We start from the raw sequence: 22,637 nt of genomic DNA on the forward strand, positions 1-22,637 counted from the left end.
CCTGGATACTGGCACTAGTCTTGCTCTTATCGCTTGGCTCATGTTCTGTTGATGTCCTACGCCTTGGCCGTCCCTCCCTGGTTACTTCTTCCTGACTGCAACACTACTGTTGCTCTTACTGCTTGGCTCAGCTTCTCTTGATGTCCCAGGCCTAGGAAGTCCCACCCCAGTTACATTTGCCTGACCCCAGCACTAGCATTGCTCTTACCGCTTGGCTCAGCTTCTCAATGTGTTCTGTTGCCCTCTGGTCTGATGCTGGAGATGGGATCGTCAGCAGGCCGCTCTCTGGAAGAAGCACAGAGTGTGTGAATAGGGATAGTACGCAGTGCTGTTCTTTGCATATAGAAGGGGAAAATTGTGATGTACTCCTTTGGGATGGGCACAGGCAGTATGGGCTTGCCAAGTGGACCAAACACTTTGTACTAGTGTGGAGGGGACCATGCAGCCAAGGTCATGCTTTACTCATGGAAACACATGTCATGCCCTCTGAGGCTGAGTACCAGAGTGTACGTTGGTAAGAACTGAAAGGCCCTCTTTGGGAGAGGCAGCAAGTTTTGCAAATTCACAAAAATGTATTTGTTTTTTTTAAGTACCTGTGTGTATCTTGGACATGGGCAAGGCTCTACAATTGGTTGACAGTCTGAAGACTTTTAAAACACATGAGCACAAAGTGACTGTTAAGGAAGGGTGTTGTGGCTTTATGGAGTGGAACCAGGACTGACTTTCACGGAGCATAGTTTCAGATGTTTCATACACCCACAGGGTAACTAGGGGTGGCGGCCGCAAGTACTCAAGTCACATTATCATGTCCAGGCAGAATTAACTGGGACCAGTAGGGTCCCTAAAACAATATTTGTATGATGCTAGATCTAGCAGTTGTATGCAATTTGCTGTGCGGTATGTAAATACTCCTAGGACATTCTGAACCATAGAACAGTGTCTAGGAGACCTAGACGACTTTGTAAAAAGTCTTGCATACCATAATAAAAGTTAAACCATTTTCCTTAGATGACATACCTGCATTGGTGTGATGGGGGGCTGACCAAGCAAGTTCAGTCATTTATTTATCCAACACCATACTTAAAGACTAGAGGGGCGTAGAGTACAAGCTATACAGGTAGTCTTTGGGCACTTACGAAACCTAAATCGTGGTTATAGGGGTAACCATGTGGGGGCAGATGGTAGTGGTTAAGTCCTTTGTGGATTGTTAGATTGGGGAATGAAGTGTAGGAGAGGTAGAAGTGAATGGGAACTGTCAGTATCTTTTAGTCTTGAAAGGTCCAGAACTGCTCTTTTTGCTGACATCGCATACCACATGTTACCCCAGCTGCTAAACAGTAAATGAATGTCTAATATCTTGTTAGGTGCTGATTTCTGGACCCTTTGTGGGTGCGGTGAGATCTTTAGGAAGAGCATCCTCTGCTTAAAGACACTAGTTTTGCAAAGCTTTGATAAGCTTGTACTCATCATGATGGGCATCTTAGAAGCCACAGGAGAACCATGAAGGCCAAAACAAACTGCTTATTCCTTAGATCAATGCATTGATTTTCTATTAACATGTGCTCCTTTTTTATTTTCTTTGTTGAAACAAGGATGCAGGTGTTTATTGTTCACATACATATAACTCCCCCAGATGACTTTTGGGTGAATATCAGCATTTTCCGGGGCCTTCACAGAGTAAGAGCTGAATTTTTGACAACATACTGGTGCTACATTAAAACATCAGTTCTTACCCTCCTCCTCCTTTTCAGAAGCATAGCCAGGATTGTCTAACAAGTGGGGCCTGAGGCTAATGTAGTTGGGCCCGCTGCAGTGACATTAACATCTGTAAATGCCCACAAAGTGCTGCTGAGTGGGCATTTGCAGATTTTGCCCGCTCAGGACCTACCATGTCTATGCCTCTGCTCCTTTTATATCCTCAACACTTCAATGACGAGGGACAACAAGTGAGAAAAGCGTGTCTGGAGTTGTTGTTAGTACTCTTGGCCAGAGGGGAATTGCCTAGAAGTTCAGTGCTGGACTGCCCTTGTAGACAGGACCAGACAGATATGCAAAGGGATATTTCTCCATTGGTATGCCACAGCGAGGTAAAACGCAATTCCTGAATTATGTTATGCTAGTGGGCATTTATATAGCGCCTTTTTTTTACCATTGGTATGATCTCAAAGCACTGTGGGATGAATGTCCTTGGGGACCGTAGTCCAGGTCAGCGGAGAGAGTAGGGTAGTAAAGAGTGCCTGGGGGCACTCTGTATGTGTCCAGCCAGGGCGGTTTACGTGTGGTGTAGCTGCATTCTCTAATGCTAGGTGTGGATCAGTAGAATGTGTGCAGCAAGGCCGATTTGACATGAGTAGTTGCATTCTGGCAGAGGCGGAGCTTGTGTATGAGATTGTGTGTGCAGCTAGGCCGATTTTCTTGGGGGTAGCTGCGTTCTAAAGACTGTTGTGGTGTTCAGGGAAGTGTATCAGTATGTGTGCAGCTAGGCCAAATGAATCGGTATAGCTACATTCTATTGTTTGTTGATACAAAGGAGAGAATTTGCATATTGATATATGTGAGTATCTGTGCAGATTGCAAGGAGTGGGCAAAATATCATAGAACGAGTTACGCAACTGTGCTCATTCTCAAAAGAGGGGCTCTCACATTTTTGGGAAAATATGAAAGGAGTCTTTTTGAAAATGCACTAAAGCTGGACTAAGACGGGCAACAGAAAAGGAGCATTGAGAGAACCCTTGTTTTGGGGCTCTCCCTCCAATTTGCCTCAGGGATTTCTAGTCTTCTAGTGTTAAAGTTTTGCTACTGAGAGTAATTTAAACACAGCCCAAAACATGTAACTTTTCTACCAGATGTTGGGGTTTTTCCCTCCTTCAATGCCTTCTAAATGTGGCAGCCTACCAGAAAAGTAATATGTGCTTCCAAAGGGAGCCAATTTACGGATGCTAAAAGGGGGACTATATGATCACATTTTCTTTTTCCCGTTATCAATTTGGCTGCTGTATGGAAGTCTTTCGTGGAAGTAGAGGTTCAGGCAAGCCCCTCAACAGGGCATTTCCCCCATCTATAAGAGGAAGTACTAATTTTCGCACCACCTCCTAAGTTTGTCAACCTGGAGGAAAAGCTTGGGGCCCCATTACTAGTTTGGCAATATTACTGGAGGTAATATAGCAAAATGGAATTACTGTTACCGCTGGTGGGAACAAGAAAATGCACCCCTGATTCGAAGTTTTAGTTATTTCCCAATCCAAAGTCCCATAGGACTTAATTGGGATTGGAGGTGTTACACTCAGTGTTAATAATACTGCCTGTAATACAAGCATTTTTGCCAAGGTAATGCCGCCAGCCGTATCCTTGAGGCATTACACAGCCTTATTGGATTTAAAACTCTTGATCAGGTGGATTGGAAAAACAGGCAGTAATAATAGTCCTGCCGGGTTTTTCGTTTACGACTGAAACCAAATGAGGCCCTTCATCTTCTGGAATAAATGCAATTGAATATTGGTTCTTTGGGCCTTCGTCTAAATATGGTTCCTGGGTCTTAAATTCAAGGTAAGGATCCAAAAAGAACACCAGTGAGTTGGTAGCCTTACATGAAGAAAGATGGAAGAAATTCAGTTCCATGGTCATTAACCAGTCATGAATTATCTCCCCATTCTTCCTAGATGAAATCAAGATACCCTCCCTCGCCCTACGACGCAGCTTCAGACAGACCAAAGCCATTAAGGCTACATTGATGGTGAGACAAAACCATAGATGTTGCAGCAGATGCCAACTTCAGAAATACTGGTGTGTCATCTGCATAATCATCAACTCCTAGGCACGCTACAGGTTATGGGGAGCAGGGTCTAATCTATGACATCTGGACGAATTGACTATGTCAAGAGAGAAAAGCTAAAACCCAATGCAGAACCCTACCTTCTAGCTCCACATGCCCAACCCCATATTCCAAGGGGTAGGGGTACCAAGTGTCTGACGCGGTGTCGAGTGCCACAAGAGGTGGAAGAACAAGCAGCATTTGCAGTGCTTCACCCTCTGCTTCAGTCAAATGCCAGCGTGATACTGCATCATGCCTTGCGCCTGCACTGACGTGTGCCTTGACTAGCCTGGTCAATATTTAACTGAAATTGATTGGCCACAAAACACTCTAATTTTAAAAACAAAGGGAAGATGGGTAGAAGGTCTAAAACTACTAATGTGATAATGTCCTCTGGTGAGGTGTGTAGTGTCGAGGAAGCGCGTCCTGATAGTGGGTGGTGTCGAGGAAGAGGGTCCATATCTACTGATACGAACATGATATCTTTTCTCGGGGGTGCTACACGGATCTCTAGGGGGTGCTTCAAGGGAGGCCAGCCAGTATGCATCACTGTATCATGTAATGGGGATACATTGATGGAAGTATGGATTACACGCAGCAACACTAAAATACATTAATTGGACAACACTGGTGAGGGGTCTTGCACCTTGCATAGCAGAAAGGGTTTGTAGTACTGATAGGTTGGGTGGTGCCATGGGTCTTACGGTTGGCAATCGTGGGTTTAGTGATGGGAGGGCGGGGGGGCCTGGTGCACGATTGGCCATGGTTTTAGTGGGCAGACTGACCTTAACTTCTTTAGCTTTAAGGGCACCAGACAGACTCATCTCTATGCCATGGCTGACTGGCCCCTTCTTCCTTACACCATCTGGAGATGATGGTGGCTGTCCCCTAGTTATTACATGTTGAGCATCGTTTTGCTTTCATTCCAGTCCTACATGTGTTTCTATGGCTGTTTGTCATTTATTTTGTGTGTGTGTGCTTTGGGATGAGGTTGCTGAAGGTGTGCAGACCCCTTCCTGAATTATAGACTAGGCGTGTTAGTAATTCACTGGACGGGTGCCTTACGCTAACACATCTCTGCTAGGCAGCTGCCAGCATTGCCTTTAGAGAGAGGTATGCATACTTTTTTAAATACTATTTTCAGATTAAAGCTTAAATTAATGTTTCCTTTTCTTTTGAATTGATATGCCTTAACACACTTCATTGTTTCTTTCTTGTGTTTAAGTGTATAGGGTATGTACCTAAAACTTCCCCTCCTCTTGAGGAGGGAACTTTGTCCTTGGCATGCCACCAAACAGAGAGTAAGCGAGCTCTTTGGAGCCACTCTTTTCACATTGTGCCAACCTTCCTCAGCCCAATTGGCAGGCAAATGTGTCTTGGTGCTTTTTTTGCTCTGACCATGCCTCTTATTTTCTCAGGACATGGCCAAGTACAATGGCCCTATCCCTTTGGAGTGACATGGTTGAGGCGAATGGTTGCTGTCTTAACATTGCTTGCCGCATAGTTAAGTAGCCCTTAGCATTACATGCATTACAGTGCTGGCTGTTGTGTAAGAGTCCCTTGGCATTCCATTGGTCACACGATGGACTGCTGTTACTAGATAGCTGGCCCTTGTTTAAGAGGCCCAGTATTACCTGGAACAGGCGAAGGGCTACTGCAGCTGATTCCCAAATGTCCATCGTAGAAATTGAATTTCTGTCGGTCGGTCCTGAAGCCGTCCTCTTCAATCCCATCAACCACCCTGAATGGGAGCAAGAACAAAACAGTGAAAGCCTGTAGTCAGAAATGTGGGACCAGTGGCCACTGTGCCTCAGTGTAAACCATTTACTCTAAAAGGGCAGGAGGTGTGGCATGGATTTACTGGCATGGCCAGCTTTGTCCCAACCATTTAGGGGCAACAATCTTAAGGGAAGCCACTTATGGGAAGATTCCCTACTGACTGCTTCATCTCTGAACTGTAAAACAATGGAGGGGCAATTAAGACTCCCACAAAACCTGCCTTGTCCGCTGTGCCTGTGCCCAGAAGAACTGAAGTCCCCTATCTACAGCGGCCCATTGCTTGCCAGTTAGATTAACACTTTATAAATCCCATACATGCATGCAAAGTGGCATCCTGCCTTATGGTATCAATTCTAGGGAAAGCAACAATTGCATACTTTTACTTAACTGAGAATGTTCCATCCTAGTATACAAACCAGAGTTATGCCTTTGCTGTGTTAGATATGATGGTGTGTATGTTCTCCTGAGAAGAGCATGTACACAACAGTTGGTGAGGGATATTGAGAATTGTTGATGTGGAGCTGGAGCGAGGCACAGGGCAGCTCAGAGGTACCAGCATTGGTGCTTGTGTGCAGACCACAGAAAAGAGAACCAGGAGAAAAGGTATGTAAGGTGGGACAAAACATGGATTACAGGAACATAAGGACATGCTGGGATTACTCATGGGTAGGCTTCATTACTCATAGGAATAGGAATTCTCCCTCGTCACAGTACTTGTAAGGAACCTTACCTCTGCACAGAAACCCTTCTTCTCTTTTCATGACTTTCTTCCTTGGATGTCCTGCCTCCTTCCCCTGCATAAGCCCGTCCTCTCCCCGTCTGTCCTTAGTTTAGATACTCCCTTGCCATTTGCCCTTTTTGATCACAGACTGGCATAAGAGGTGGGACGTAAGTACTGTCATGAGGAAGAGTAGGATTTAGCATACTGTTGAGTACCTGCCAGTAATCCCAGCACAACCTCGACATACCTCTTCTTTGTCCCAGTACTTACTTGTGAGGAATACCAACTGCATGTGGTGAATGGGCCTAGACCAAAAACACACCCTGACACCTGATGTTGAGCGCATCAACCATCTCCCTTAAATAGAAAAAGTCTCAATGCATGACTCTGAGTCAGTGAGTTACAACACTCCAGCCCAAAACCCACAGCACCTTATCTATGCATATTCAGTCAATAATGTTTGATAACGGTGTTAAAGTCTGCCCAGGTGGCAACCCTACACATATCATGGATCTATACTCCCCTGTGGCCTCCCCTGTATCTTGGGGGGGAGGCCCAGAGTCAGATGAACTATGAGCAATGGTGATGGTTCCTCTAAGTTAACCATGGGTACAGTAGCCTTTCTTCCAGGCTGGAACCCTCTAAATGTTACAAAGAGACTATCCGATCTACGAACATTCTGAGATTTCCCTACGCACATCTACCCCTACACCCAACCTCTTCTGGGATGGAGGGGTTACCAAAAGAAGATGGAAGTACAATCTCTGGAGACAAGAGGAACTTTGAGACCTTATTAGGAAGGAAGGATTGGTCACACCAAGGAAACAATTTTAGGATTCATCAACATAGTGTCCGGTACTTACCTTCTCGATCGGTCCTCCATCGTCCAGTCCCTGCTGTATGGCGTTGTCACATGCAGCATGGCAACACACTCCCTGATGCACAGGGTCACCGCGTGACGTCAGCACGGCAACCTAGGGTTAAGCCAATGACGCAGCTTCCTCAGTGACGGTACGGAACTAAGTTCCACCGGTGGACCACAGACAGCGCTTCTCAAAGCAGATACGTTCTGTCCTGTAACAAGCAGCTTCTTGTATTTCTTTGTAATACGTCTCTTGCTTAGGATCTCTTGCTTGTTGGAATTCGATTTTGCCACGTGTGCGACTTTTGTTGAATCCTGTGTTTCTTTGTGCTGAGCCTTTCTTTTGTTGGCTGCCTTTTTTGCTACTGTCCTGGATATTGATCACTAAGTACTATTGTCGGTGGTTTTGATTCCTTTTCTTTGGGAATCAGGGTTTTCTTTATCCAGTTTCCTTGCTCCACTTGTGTCACAGTGAATGGAAACTGTTATCCCCTCTGGAGCCTATTGTTTTTTAGGGCATCCTCATGCCGTTGGGTCAAGTACCTCTTTACTGTTTATTCGTGGAGTTTTGCTGCGGTGTGTGCGGCGGCTTGAGAATCGTTCAGCCGGTTCTCCCGACATATGGACTTTATCTTTATTCAACATTGAACTACAGTCTATTGGCTCTACTACCAGAAGTGAACTCTATAGATTGGGGATACTGGGTAAATGCCTTCCTCTTCCTGTACTTAAGACGTGGAAAAGAAGGAACTGTGTAACATATCTTTAGTGATTTTTTATGTTTTTTGTTTTTTGTATTTGCTTGGTTCTCCTCCCATAGTTGGAGTTGATGTCATGTGTGGCTGCTTTCCTGATGGCTGGTTCCTGATTCCTTTCTTTCTGCCTAATCACTCTATTCAGAGCCTTTAATTAAATCGTTCTAGCAGTGGTATTGGGAGAAAAGCTTACACTGTCTTCATGGAAGTTCCAGAAACCCTAACAGTTTGAGAAGCCAGGCCTCCACCCAGACAGCGCTATGGAAGTAGGAGCTGATCCCATAGTGGCTTTGGTCCATGCTATTTCGCAGCTTCGGACCAATATGACCGCTGCGCACGCTACTATCCATCAGTGTCTTGTTGTTTTGCAGAGTATCCATCATCCCCTTCCTCCTGATGATGAGTTTTCTTGCCCGTCAGGAGCTGCTCAAAACCCCCAGAGAGAATTGGCTCTCCTATCGGCGGTTGTGACTATCCTTTTTCTGATGGATCCCCCAGAACGTTTCCATGGAAACCCGGGACAATACTGCATGTTTGTGGATCAATGTAATCTACATTTCGTGTGCATGCCCGCAACCTTTCCGTATGCTTCAACGAAAGCAGTCTTTGTGCTGTCTTATTTAGGGGGTTTAGCGGCAAACTGGACACATCCTCTTGGAAAATAATTACCCTGTACTTTATGATGTAGGTGCCTTGTTCGTGAATATGGGTTGTATTTTTGACACCTGACACAAGGCAGAAGCACAAGACATGGATTTGTTCGAGCCTTCACAGGGTGAGCAGGGACTTTTGACATACGTGGCCCAATTCAATCAGCTGGTCGCCGAAACAGGATGGCCTGTGGAAAAAAAGGACTTGTTTTTATAAGGGCCTTTCCGATGATTTGAAGGATGCACTTTCCACAGTGCCCTCCTTACCTGAAGAAATCCTGTCCCTTTTTGATTTAATTCTACCAATCGTCGCTCGGAGGTCAGAGCGCTTCAGGTGAAGAGGGGTGTTCCCTCATCTTTGATACTTAAGGCTGCTGACGGAACACATGACACAGGAGACACCAGGGGTGACCCTGAACCGATTAAAATCACTTCGGTATGAAGATCCTTTACTAATGAAGAGTGGGAACATCGAAGAACAGCCAATCTGTGTCACTATTGTGGCCAAGGGGGTCACTATATTCGATCTTGCCCAAAACGCCCAGCCATGAAAGCAGGAAACATCAAGACTCTCCCATAATATGGCCCCATTGGATGATATAGGCCCTAAAGTTCCTACAATGCAGCCCCAAGATGCCATGTGGAATTGGATATTTCCATTATGGCTCCATCCCTAGAGACAAAAACACTGATCGCTATGTTGGACACTGGGGCTTCCGGGAACTACATGGACATAGATCTGGTAAAACAGACAGGGATACCTATGGTGAGGAAACCCTGTCCTGAGCGGTCAGGGCAGTTGACAGATCTGTTTTAGCTTCCGGTCCTGTGACAGGAGACACCATCCTGTTAACCATGGTTACTCAACCAGGGCATAAGGAGGATATCATGCTTGATTTAATTGCCACACCCCTGTTTGGAGTAATGTTGGGTATCCCTTGATTGCGTCTCCATAATGCTGCCATGGACTGGACTCAAGGCATAGTCGAGTTCTCCTCCTTTTATTGTCATTCCCAATGTTTAGTTACACCCATCATGCCAGACACCCTATGTCAGGCCTTTCTTGCTGGTTGCCATGAGATAGGGGCTATTTTGGGGAATATTCCAAATCTCTACAAGGAATTTGCAGATGTGTATAGTGAAGAAAGATCACATACACTTTCTCCCCACAGACCTTATGCTTGTCTGAATGATTTATTGCCGGAAACAATGGCACCCTGTGGTCGTATATACTCCTTAACCCAGACCGAAGATCCGGTTCGGAAAGACTATACAACTACTGCCTTGCGAGACGGCTTCATACGTCATTCACGTTTGCCAGCAGCGTCTCCATTTTTTGTGAAAGATAAGGAAGGCGATCTCCGTCCCTGCATTGATTATAGGGACTTGAACCTGATTACTATCAAGTATCGATACCCGATACTGTTAATTTTAGTATTGTTGGATACCTTGCATGATGCAGTCATTTTCACTAAATTGAACATCAGATGTGCTTACATCCTCCTGAGGATCCGCGGGAGAGAGATGAGTGGAAGACTGCTTTTCATACTCGGTACGGATTATTCGAGTACGTGTAATGCCATTTGGACTATGCAATGCTCCAGCAATCTTACAGCACTTCATGAATGAGGTCTTTAGAGATATGCTGGACTCTTTGGAGTTACAAGTCAGCCATGTATGGAACATTTTTCAACACTTTCGGGAAAACGCCTTATTCTCCGAACTCGAGAAGTGCCAGTTTCATGTCTCTCACAGATCATTTTTGGGATTCATTCTTTCGCGAGACAGAGCCCACATGCTCAAATCAAGGCCTCCTACATGTCTAAAGGCTGCACAATTCTTTTTAGGATTCATGAACGTCTGTAGATGGTTTATCCATGGGTTTTTCTTTGATTGCCACTCCCCTAATGGATCTAATCAAACCATCCATTCCAAAAGGCACAAGAAGCATTTACTGTTTTCAAAGAGGTGTTTACACAGGCTCTGGTCCGACAGCATTCCGATCTGCCTTGCCTTTTATGGTCACAGCAGATGCTTCCAATGTAGCAATTGGGACTGTGCTTTCCCAGAAATGTCGTTTAGGTTGCACTTTGAGCCTAGGACGCATACACAACCCAGAGGCACAGCCATTGGAGAGACCGAGCACATGTTGAAGGATGCAGGACTCCTTTTGAGGGCGAATGTGAGGTGACAGTAAACCGTGAAGAGCCATTGTTTCCATGTGAAAGAAAAAGGGTTATTTGCTAGGGGTCCAGTGCAAGGCAGCCCAGATGCCCGCTCTCCACCTCGTACAGTGGATGTATGGTATATATGCATGACTTGCTGAAGACTTGCAAATTGTAACACATGCCATTAGTCTGCCAGCACACCTCAATGAAGGGGAAACATGGGAGCAAAACCAGGAAGCAATGGTATGGACACTCACAACAGATGGACTCCAGCATGGCACACCTTAGAGAAAGAGAATGATACACAGCTATAGCAAATATTCAGCCTAGTGAAGACATTTTAAAAAGGGACAGAAATGAAGCTGACTAATGCCAACAAACAATAATACTGAGCCAGTGTTTGGAGGAACCCCCTGAGAGGGGTCTGCCACCATGGCCATCTGCTCTGTTGTAAAGTAATTGAAGAATGCCTGCAGTGTTTGTTGCTTGTCTCAAGAGGTAGCTTGGTCTTTAAATGTGTTTTCATGCTTGCTGGGCTGAAGAGACTGTATATCGCTCCCAACGACAAGAGGTTGGAACACATTCACTAGTAGTCATGTTCTCAGTTCAGAAGTAGCAGTTAGGAAGTCTTGACTGAAATAAATTTGGCAGCCATTGCATTTCAGTAGACCCACACTTTTAGCAGCTTTTAAAATTTCAAGGAACTCTGAGTAGCGTAGTATGTAGAAATTAATCCCCCCTAGTCTTGTGTTTACTATACTCCCATTAGTTGGGGCAGGAATTCATTGGCAAAAGAGATTTTGTGATCTCCTACATGACTCTCCAAAGGTTGTTTTTTCTCTTTCGGTTCTTCATGATATCCCCCATTTTGTGAAGTAAGATGACACCATTTTCCAAATGTATTAATTTTCTGTTGGGAGATTTATTATTGTGTCAGCTAGTGCTCAAATCATCCCGGCTGACATGATATACGGCACTATAGATTTTGGCAGTATATTTGTTGATCTGAGCTAGGAAGGGCCTGCGTGTGGCAAGTGCCGCCATGACTACGGACTAGAATTTTTCTGGAGCTTGTAAACAGGTGAAGATGGGTCTGACTTTCTCTTGGAGCCAGAAGTGAGAAGAGTTGAAATGTCCTTCCTGGCAGATTTTGTGTTGGCTAATTTGTTGTGGCAAGATTGCAGCCACCGAAGATGTGCGAAGACATACTGAAAAAATATGAACATATTTAAGAGTGATGATGTAAATGAAGTGACAAGAGCAACATGTACAAAATTATAACGTAATCATGTATTCAAAAGAAGATAACGTTACCTGTTGATCAATAAGTGTAATTATGCAGCAACACAGGGTAGATAAGACATATAGAAGCTTGCTTTAGAGGAATATATAATGTGGCTAGGCTGGCCATAATTGCAAGATGGACACCGGCTCGTGCTAAGACTCAATCCAGCTACCTCAAAGACAGACCAGGATTGCAGAGTCAGGAGATGCTGGAAAACAGTGTTGTGTGCAAAATGAAGAGTAGTCTAGGTTGGCCTGGGGTCAAGGATGCTACTTTTAAGGAATAGCTGCAAGGCACAAAGGGAGGCTGTCGGATAAGCCATGGACGAGAGCCATGTTTCTCTTAGATTAAAGAAGAAGAAAACATTTTCAAGAGCCAAGTATTGGTCAATTAAAAGTGTATAAATCTTAGACTTGAGGCTCACCTGTGGTTTGACAGTACTCTCTGGCTGACAGTACTCCCTAAGATGGAACAGGGTGAACTGGCTGCCAAGGAGGCCAATCCCTCAAGGAAAAAAAAAAACTTGTAGGGGAAAAATATTTCCTGGGGATGGGATGCTTGATTGTAGAATCCGGTCTGGTGAAGCTTGGGGTTAATGCAGTAGCAGGTAATGGCAGAGATTCCGAAACCGGCTAAGCAGCGTGAGCATAGCTGTACCAGCAGCAAACCAAAAAAGGGGGAAAGGCAAGTTCCCAAGGCAGGTAATGCAAGCAAGACTGAGCAAGAAAGCAACAGAAGGATAAGGGAGAAAGGCTGAGGAGGAACGAGGAAAGGGGAAGGCTCTAAAGGAATTCAGAGTGAGAAAGGTAGGTAGCGTAAGAATGCGCAAGAACAAAATAGCATTTTGCAGGCAACAAAGTTGCAATGCAAGGAGCCTGCATTGTTTCACATATTTGTACCTTCAGAATCTACTCCTCCTCTTGTGAAGGACGTGGTGCAGGACGCGCAGGAGACATAGCAGTCATCTTGGTATTGGCTGGTATGACTCCCACAGTATAGCAAGTGGCGACCATCTTGGGTTTGGCACATATATGTCTCTGAAATCATTTCCCAGCAGAACTTCTCTGGGGACTTGCCTCTGAACACTTACAGGTATCCTTACTACTCCACCATGCACAGCTAGATATACAGGCATAACTGGAAAGATGAGAGGGGGGTCTATCAGCCAACTTAGTGGGCATCAGAGGGTCTCTGGCTAGCTCAGCTGGGTTGACCAAAGTGGAATCCACTTAGGGTTTTCTGGCCCCAGTGTCCCTAATGACAGAGGCATCTACATCATTTACCAAGACACTATCCTTAAAGTAATGCTTTGTGTTATCAGGGATGGAGGCATATGCCACAGCTGCACTAGGTTCCCAGGATCCCAGGGTAACTAAGACTACTTCTGATCCTATCCCACAGGGTAAGGAATCTGAAGAGATGGATGCCCCTGTGAGTATTCTTCCTCATCATGAGAGAAGGCCAGATTCACATAATGGATCCCCAAGGATTTGACCTTACATCTGGGCTCCCCCTTCACATAGCCATTTGCTCCATGAGCCACACAGGATCCACTGGGGACACAGGGAGGCTTAGAATAGCCAGAGTTGTGCTTGGGATGATTAGTCCCACTACCCTGTACATGGTCATGTGACTTACCCTTTTAAAACTTGTTATTGCCCTGTTGGGATGAAGATATTTCAGATGACCCACCCTCTTTCTCTTTTTGCTTATTTCCCTCTTTCTACTTCCCTGAAGCAGGCTTGTCTTAATGGGACACCCTGTGGGAAACCCATAAATCTGCTGCAGTGCCTAGGTTTTGGGGATCTATCTCCTTAGAGTCAGCCAGATGCTGCTTAAGCTCAGTGGAACATGGGGCAAATATTTGTTCCAGTATAACCAAATGGACCATGCGTTTAAAAGTGGTAACTTTATAAACTGCCGCCCAACCAGTCACGTTCTTTAAAGATTCAGTAACATATGTGACCCAAGTACTACATTCTCCTTTCGTGTACTACCTGAATCTTATCAAGTATTGGGCAGGAGTCTTCTCAAACTTCAAGATCAGGGTTTGCCTCAATTTTGGAAAGTCTTTACTCTCAGTCTTTGACATTTCCACAATGGCACTGCAGCCAGAGTGGGGCAGTCTACTGAGCAACCATGCAATTTTATCAGCATCTACACTTCACATGCATACTGAAACGCAGTCAGCCAGTTCATGATGTCATTTTTTCCATCATACACACTGAGATGTTTAGGAAATATAGGATGAGAGGAGGGAGCAGAACCATTCCTAGACCCTTGTGAGGAGCTGTTGGTAGCTTGAAGCTTGGCAAGCTCGAACTGATGTTCCCTAGCTTTCTGTTTCACGAGATTTTCCATCTCCAGCTTAGCCATGTTAAACTCAAATTCCTTTTCTCTCAGCCTGAGCTTTTGTCTCTTGATTGAGATCTAACACAGCATCAGCGCCAGAGGAAATAGAGGACACATGGGATTGAACATCTTCCTCATCCTCTCCGTCTATGATGGCTGCAACTGACACATCATGACTGTTACTGGGAGCAGCCCCAGCACCTTCAGCACAATCATAGGAAGTGAAGAGGTACAATCCTACTTCCCTGCCAATCTACAATCTTTTGGATTAACTCAGTTTTTGTGCTAACGTTCGTGATACCTCTTTCTGCAAGCAGCCTTCATAATGTTTCAGATTTAAAAGCACCTAAAGTAATAGTAGTGACTTATTCAATTGTATATGTTTAGCAGGTCGTTTACAATTACTAGCTAAGAAAGTCACTGGGCCTTATTACAAGTTTGCCGGTACAGTAACAATGGTACCGGTAAGCTTGCCGGTACTGTTGTTACTGTACCAGCAAACTACGAGTTCTGCTCGCGTGTGCCTTTTTTTTCCCCCACCAGGTCTGACCTGGCTGTCGGACCGGCACCCGCGAGCAGACCATTTCGGATGCAGCGGCACCATTTTGAATGGTGGCGGTGCATCCGGCCTCCCCATTCCTATGGAGCTCGAATGGGAATGGGGAGCATTTTTTACCATGGCCCGGGAATGGGCAATTACCGGGTCTGGTAGGGCCATAATGACCCTGTAACTGCCCATTTCCGGGTGCCGGTAAAAAACAGCTCCGGCAGCACCCGGCTACCACTGTAGTCGTAATGAGGCCCAGTTTGTTACTGTGTTATGTTATGTTATGTTACTTGCCATTTATATAGTGCTCTATATATCATTGGTATGACCTTAAAGCGCTGGTAGGTTGAATGCCCTCGGGAGCCTTAGTTCTGGCCAGTAGAGAGAGATAAGTGTCGTAGGGTACATGGGTGCACCAGTTATGTGTGCAGCTGATGTAATTGTTGGATGGTAACTGCATCCTAGCATTAGGTGTGGTGCTGAAGATATCAGTTGAATGTGTGCAGTCTAGTGGGTGGACACCCAGACTGGGCTCTGGCTGCGTTAGGCCTGAGGGACGCATATTTGAGCAACTAGGCCGTAATGTGCTCGGCTAGCTGCGTTTTATTAGGGTGATGAGGTGTTCATGGGGTCGTATTCGTATGTGAACAGCCAGGCGAAATTAGCAGGGGTAAGGCTGTGTTCTAGCTGTATGATGGTCTATAGCAGAGAGTAAGCGTAGTGATGGGATATGATGGTTATCTTTAAAGCGCCCAAGACCAGGCACGTGAACAGGGTAGCAGGGACACACGGACACATAGAGACAGGCGCTGGGTTTACAACGACAGGAGGGGGATATGGATATATATCAACAGCATGGGAAACAGGAAAACAGGGTACACAGTCATACATGTGTGGGACATGTTAACATTTACATTCACATTTCTGTTTAGATGCGATTCAGTTTAAAGTTCACAAATCCACCCAAGTGGAGTAACTGTAATCCAGGTACAATACCAGTGTGCAAGACTAACGTACCTCAGTTCTTATCCCCCCGCTGTACACCCATTTTTTCGAAATTATTTCTAAACTCTGCTCTGGTGAACAGATGTTCAGGAGGCCACTCTTGTTAGTGAAACAGGGAACACTTCTGGGAAGATAGCCAGACCAATTCCCAGCAGCTTGGAGAGCAGTCAAGGGTAAGTCGCAGGAGTAGTGAGGGTGATCTGAGGTCTTTGATGAGCACACAGACACCAGGAATTACCCTTAGACATTAGTATATGAAAATATACAATTTATTAAGCCCAAGAACAAACACAAATGATTAATGAAAAGCACACTAATAACTTAAACACACACTGGGCCTCATTACGAGTCGGGCGGTAGCCTGCCGGATTTTCCGGCTTGGTTACCGCCGGACTCGTATTACCATGCCGCCACTGTGATTCCCGGAATTACCGGGGCATTGCAACCCCGGTGACCCGTGAATTCTAGAGGTGGAATTTGATAAATCGCCATTCCCATTGAGTCCCATAGAACCTTCAAGTTCTCAGAAATTACCGTTAATGACATGACTAAAACACTCGCTTCCATGAAACCTACCACCTGTGCAGAGAACATTCTCCCACCCAAAATCACCTTAGACAACATTGACATCTTCGCACCGAAGCTAACCAAAATCATCAATGCATCCTTTATAGACCAGGAAGTACCTAACGCCATCAAAAAAAGTCACAGTGACACCATTGGTCGAGAAACCCAACCTCGACCAAAGAGATCCCAATAATCTGAGACCCATTACTAACTGTAACTTTATACTAAAAATCATGGACAGGATTGCCACTAGTCAGATCCAGGCCCATGTGGAATCAACAAACTCCCTCCACCCCCAACAATCAGGTTTTCGCCCTGCTCACAGCACGGGGACGGCCATGCTTGACTTACAGACCAAGATGCTCAGCATCATAGACAAGGGAAAGGCAGGCCTCCTCGTCCTTCTCCATCTGAGCACTGCGTTCGATTTACTGGACCATAACTTACTCCAGTCCGCTCTGAATGAAACAGTCAACTGTTCAGATGAAGCAATCGGCTGGATAATGTCATTCTTAAAAAACAGGATATCCAAGGTCCATTGGGGCGATAAATTCTCCATAGAAAAGGAAATTCTATGTGGAGTCCCCCATGGCGCCAGCATGTCACCATTACTATTTAACATCTACCTGAGATACCTATGCCTTGTCCTTGATCATATCAATGTATTTTTTTACCAACTATGCCGATGACATGCAGCTGGTGTTTGAGCTAAGTGGAGATTACCAGAAAGACAGTGACCAGTTCACCATGATATATAACAACGTGGAACAATGGATGGACTCCAACTGGATGTGCCTTAACGGACAAAAAACAGAGCTTATGATATTTGGCTCTCCTTTTGTCAGAGCTAAACTACCCATCTCTTACAAGTAATTGCAAATAAAAAACACATAGATACAGGTTCTGAGTAAGGTCAAAACCCTGGGCATGATGCTTGAAGCATCCTTGGGGACCAATGCGCAGGCACAATACATTAAAAAAACTGTGCCTACCACCTCAGATTACTAAAATCCATCCACCCATACATATCAGAGGACAACAGCGCCACCGTTGCTAGAGCCATCATAATTTCACACCTCGACTATGGCAAAGCCTTGGTTCTGGGTGCATTCAAAAAGTGTGTACACAGTTATCAAGTTGTCCAAAACAACGCGGTAAGGATCGTTAAGCATAAAACTAGATCACAACACATCAGTGACTCCAGAAGGGAGTTACACTGGTTGAAAATCGAGGACAGGGTACACTTCAAGGCTTTAACAATTGTGCATAGATGCATCTATGGAAAGGCCCCGGCTTACTTAAAATCTAGGATTCAATCTTATGTACCCGGTAGGACACTAAGGTCAACCCACCTTGACAAAATCGAAGTAGAACCACACAAACTCAAAGGCGGCCTTGGCAGATCCTTTCCAATACTGGCAGTATTACGCTCACCTGGTATCCACGGGGACGCCACCCAGCTGTGGGGACTCTGGCATTCTTCTCAGCCGCTTTCAGGTATGATCAGTGGAGAAGTTCTGCCTGGAATACAGGTGGGCAATGTTCAAGACTGGGCAACTGGTGTAAGAGCCTCCCAACACCCCGTAAGCCCGCAGCCCCTCCCCGGACCTTTCCTCACCTTGTAATGGGTTTTGGCGTGCTCTCCGTCCTGCCTTCCTGGCAGCGGCGCGTTGTCCTTTGTGGGCAACTGCGATCTAGTTACTTCACTGATTCCGGGCCTTTTGAGTCTTTCAGGTAGGTCTTATTACTGTTATACTTGTATGCCTTTCTTTGGTTTAAGTAATGTCTTTTCTCTTTCCTTAGGTGCGCAGAAGTTCGCTGTGGAACGTTGGCTGAGTTGGGACTCGCCGGTAGGTGGTGGTGCATCGAGAGCGCCTTGATGCGGTAAGTAGGCGCTATGCGCAGCGCTATGATGCCTTGCCTTTGCTAACCTGTTGTCTTTTTGTTCCCCGTAGATTGCGGTGCTCACCCGGAGCAAGAAGTCTCAAGGCGATGCGGGTCGATGGGCGACTCGTGAGGTAAGCTTCCGGCATGAATGTAAAATGTCTAATGTCCTGTTTCTCTCTTTTTTGCTGATCCGTCGGTCCGGGAGGCCCGCTGATCCTTGGATGCTGTTTGCAGGAGCAGAGGGCAGCTAGCGATGGAATCACAGGTAAGCTGCTGCTATTAACAATGTCCTTTTGTTTTTCAGATGCTGTTCTTCCGAGGTTCGCAGGTACAGCTGAACACGATGAGCGTCACGTTGCAGGATTGCAAAGTAACGCGAAGCTTGTCCTTCAAGTGGGGTGTGGTTTGAATAGCTTCAGAAAAGAAGTCCAGGTAAAGTAGTTCCTAGGCTACCACACCCAAAACACTATACTGCATAGCTTGGTTCCAACAGAACCAAGCTATGTGGGTGCCTCCATGTTGGCTGGCACTGGAATAAAGTAGCCCCAAAACACAAGTCCTCATGAAGTATGAGCCAGGCGCCAACGGTGCCAGGACTGGCCCCAAGAGGGCTTTAGCAAAGGATGCCTGAATTTGTTTGAGACCCGATCCAAGGCCCCCCCCTGGCCCATGGGGTGGCCAGGGTTTTTTTCGTGACAGTAGCCGGCCTCTGGAATAAACTCCACACCAGAATGGAACCCAACTATTTGCGATTCCACAAACAAGTGAAAACCCTTATCTTCAATTAATCCGCAGCTGAAAACTCCTACCTAGGCTCTGTGTGAATCTTCTCTGTCAATCCTGTTCTCTAAAGTCCCTGTCCTGTAATGTGTTCTTGCCTCTGCGCCCTGAAGCTCGCGAGCTACCGGCGCAATATAAACATTAAATAAATACTAATTTTTAAAAAAGTGCGTGGTTGTGCGTAAATTCATAAAGTACAATATCTAAGGAGCAGGCAAAGTTAGAGATTCTGAAGTGTGGAAAACCGGTTTTGAGATTCCTGGGTACCTACACACGTGACCTGCAGTATCCTGCCAAAAGCAGCGGCTTTCATGGCCAACTCCATGCAAAAATAAGGAATTCCCGGGTCACAAAGGCCAGGGGGAAGGCCATTGGACAAAATGGCCAAAGGAGAAGACAAAAGACCTTGTGGCACGGGCATGACTGACACTAGTCACAGTTGTGAACCAAACATGGTAATTGCGGTATGGCTCGGTAAAATGTTGTAAAAATACATGAAAAAGCATCTGCTGCCACCAGTCTACTCCTATGCAGAGGCGTTGCTAGCGGGGGGCTAAGTGGGCTATAGTGCCGCGTCTTTTGGTTGTAGCCCCAGATAGAAGCTTAGGTGCTACATCCAAAATGCTAGCTGTCCCCGAGCCCCGCCAGTCCTGACATTAGCTTAGCCCCTGATCTTTTCCAGACCTAGCAACACCCCTGCTCCTAGGCACATTGTCCCGTTAACAAAAAATCCTCAGTGGATGACTAGCACCAGAAAACTCAAGTACCCCATTGCACGGTACAGTAATGCACTTTGCACAATGAAATACATTTGCCAAAAGTGGCAACAAAGATGAAAGAGTAAGAGAAACAAAGTTTCTCAGTACTGACAGTCTGAAGGATTTGTCAGTTTCCCCATAACGATGAGCGAAAGCCCCGTGGACTGCAGTTGAAGGCTGTGCTCCACTGGCAAAAGTCAGGACAGGAGGCTGCAACAAAAGCAAAAAGTTTCACAAATATAGAAGTAAATTAGTGGTAAGTGAGATATTCTCTAACACACCTACATAAGTGGGGTTACACATTTCTGTTTTATTCTCTTCACCAATCCCACACAATCCTGAAAAACATGGGTCAATGCTGCAGGGAGTAGAAAATCTGTCATAACAGGGTCATATCTCTAGCATTAAAAAAACGAGGAAAAGGAGAGTACTCAATAATTTTCCTTGTGCCTAAATAATCAGGGATTTTGTGCCATGTTAGTTCTGAAGCAAGTGAATGACAATGTTGACACTATCAACTCCTTTTCTTCTTTTCCTGCCCTTACCTAACCCTCGCATATGATATTTCTCTTTGCAGACTAAGGTCTGGATTCCCTAGGCGGGGGCACAATACGCTTTGGACAAGGATTTGGCGCTTTGAAACTTTTACAGTGGTGATTCTAGTAACATGACATAACTATCAATTTCAAGATGGAACCCCTACAATTCTTCTCATCTAGGTAGGCGATTACCGGTGTGATAAATTCCAGGTTATTGACACTGCTCGCATGGGGGATCCCCTTCCCATGAGGCCAGGGATGTGATGCTGCTACTCGATTGTCCCCCTGGGGCTGGTACTCAGTGGGAGGATCTCATGGGGAGGGAAACCCCCAATGGGACCAATGAGAGTGGATGCACAGCGAGCTGCCAGGGACGTCAGGAGTTGAGACCTACGCAATTGCGGCTCATATACGCAATTGCGGCTAATATAATTACCTGAAAACAGTACACTTTAAGTTCCCACAAGTGGGGGAACAGAACACAGTCAAGGAGTGTAACCACGCCCCTTTCTGCCCCAGATGTGAATAGAAGCAGCGTGCGCGCGCATCTGCGCACACGTAACACGCAAGTGCAGCATTGAGTGCTGTTTGTTGTCTGCTCTGCTGTTTGCTGGAAATACTTTGCAAGCTTTTGGAAACCCTCCCGTGGACTATTTGAGTGTGGATAATTGGTACAGACTATTGTTGAATGATTGAGCTACATTAGCGCTTACAGATATATTAACTCCACCCTCTATTATCAAGTATATCCACCTAAACTAGCCCTTTCTCTGTCCCTCTTTCTCTGCAGGATTGTAGTCACGCCCCTTTCTGCCCCGGACGTGAACAAAACCAGCTTGCACGCACATCCACGCTCATCAAGCAAGTGCAGCAGTGAGTGCTGTTTGCAGCTTTGCGGTGTGCAGTGTGCACTCCATCAGGTCTGTCCTTTCCTGTCCCCCCTAAACCCCCTGTCCTCAGACTGTAGGCCGTTTGTGTAGTGCAGCCTTCAGCGGCTTGTACGTAGTAAATCTGCAACCTAACATTTGCCTCATCTTGCAGTCACGAACGTAGCATCTTGTCCCTGTTAGCTGCCAGTAACTGCCAGTAACTTCGACAACCCGCTCTCCCCCGCTCCCTGATCCGTCTCTTCTTGTACGTTCTGGCAGGCCTCACGACAGGCGTACCCAGTGTACAAGCTTAGCGCAATACTGCGACGCAGGTAAGGTTATAGAGGCAGGATGGACCCACCGGGTTTTCGCTCCTCCCCTGAGCCATCCAAGCTCCCTATTGACCGTAGCCCTCCACATCGACAACGTAGAACATGCACTCCCAAAATCATAGCTAAACCCTAACCAGTGACTAAAACGAAGAAACTAACATCATATTTCCCCAAACGTTCTGTGCTTTGTGCGATAGAGGAAAATGAAGCAATTGATGAAATTGTAGCAGAATTAAAGTCAGCGCTTGGATGTGTGGGAACAAAGCTTATTACCCAGGTAATCAGTACTACTACTACTACTAGTGCTCGGCAAAACACGAAAACGATATGAGAAACAATGGTAATCCCACTGTAACAATTAATGATAATGTGAGTTCACAAATGTCTTTGGTGAATTTATGAGGTGAGGACAATCTTGACATAAATGTTGTTCCCATCATTGATGCCCATTTAGTCGTAGATGACACGGCACCTGGTACATATTTGATACCTACGTACTCTAAAGAAACAATAAAGCAGACTAGGGTCCTGCAGTACTGTGCCCACTGTTGAAAATACTGCCCCTAATAAGGTGCTGAGTGTCCAAGCAATGACACACAACTCTGTAACTTGTGTGCTCCCTGCCAATATGACGCTTAGCGTGTCTGTGAATACTGAACATATCTGTTTGAAGATGATCTAGGTGAAAGAGGCCCCATTGAGAGCTCTACACAAATAGTACAAACGGCAACCAACCATCAGATCGATGTCTCCATGCTTCATGTGCCTATCCTCCGAACTAACTTGGTTCCTGATCCATACAAAACTTTAGAGCCTGTTGACCAAGATGGGGCTTGTAATAACTTAGTCAATGAGAGTATGACTTTGTCAACAATGTTTAGCATCTTTGAAAATCTATTGCTTACAGTTGTGGAAAGATGTGAAAGACTTGAGAAGAAGATTGATATTCAACCTATTTTACTCCACAAAA

At 45.6% G+C, this 22,637-nt stretch overlaps 1 protein-coding gene across 1 annotated transcript in view; it reads right to left on the reverse strand.

The window, feature by feature from the left end:
- The window catches only part of KCNH3 (potassium voltage-gated channel subfamily H member 3), a 472,503-nt gene that overhangs the window by 5,708 nt on the left and 444,158 nt on the right, over positions 1–22,637 (reverse strand). The window contains exons 13-14 of the mRNA XM_069653804.1: positions 5,446–5,552; positions 209–285 (exon numbers count right to left, since the gene is read on the reverse strand). Of these exons, the coding sequence (XP_069509905.1) occupies positions 209–285; positions 5,446–5,552 (184 nt within the window). The remainder of the gene's footprint in view (positions 1–208; positions 286–5,445; positions 5,553–22,637) is intronic.

This window comes from Ambystoma mexicanum, chromosome 3q, assembly GCF_040938575.1.
Source record: "Ambystoma mexicanum isolate Mex_15411 chromosome 3q, UKY_AmexF1_1, whole genome shotgun sequence".
NCBI classification, from domain to species: Eukaryota; Metazoa; Chordata; class Amphibia; order Caudata; family Ambystomatidae; genus Ambystoma; species Ambystoma mexicanum.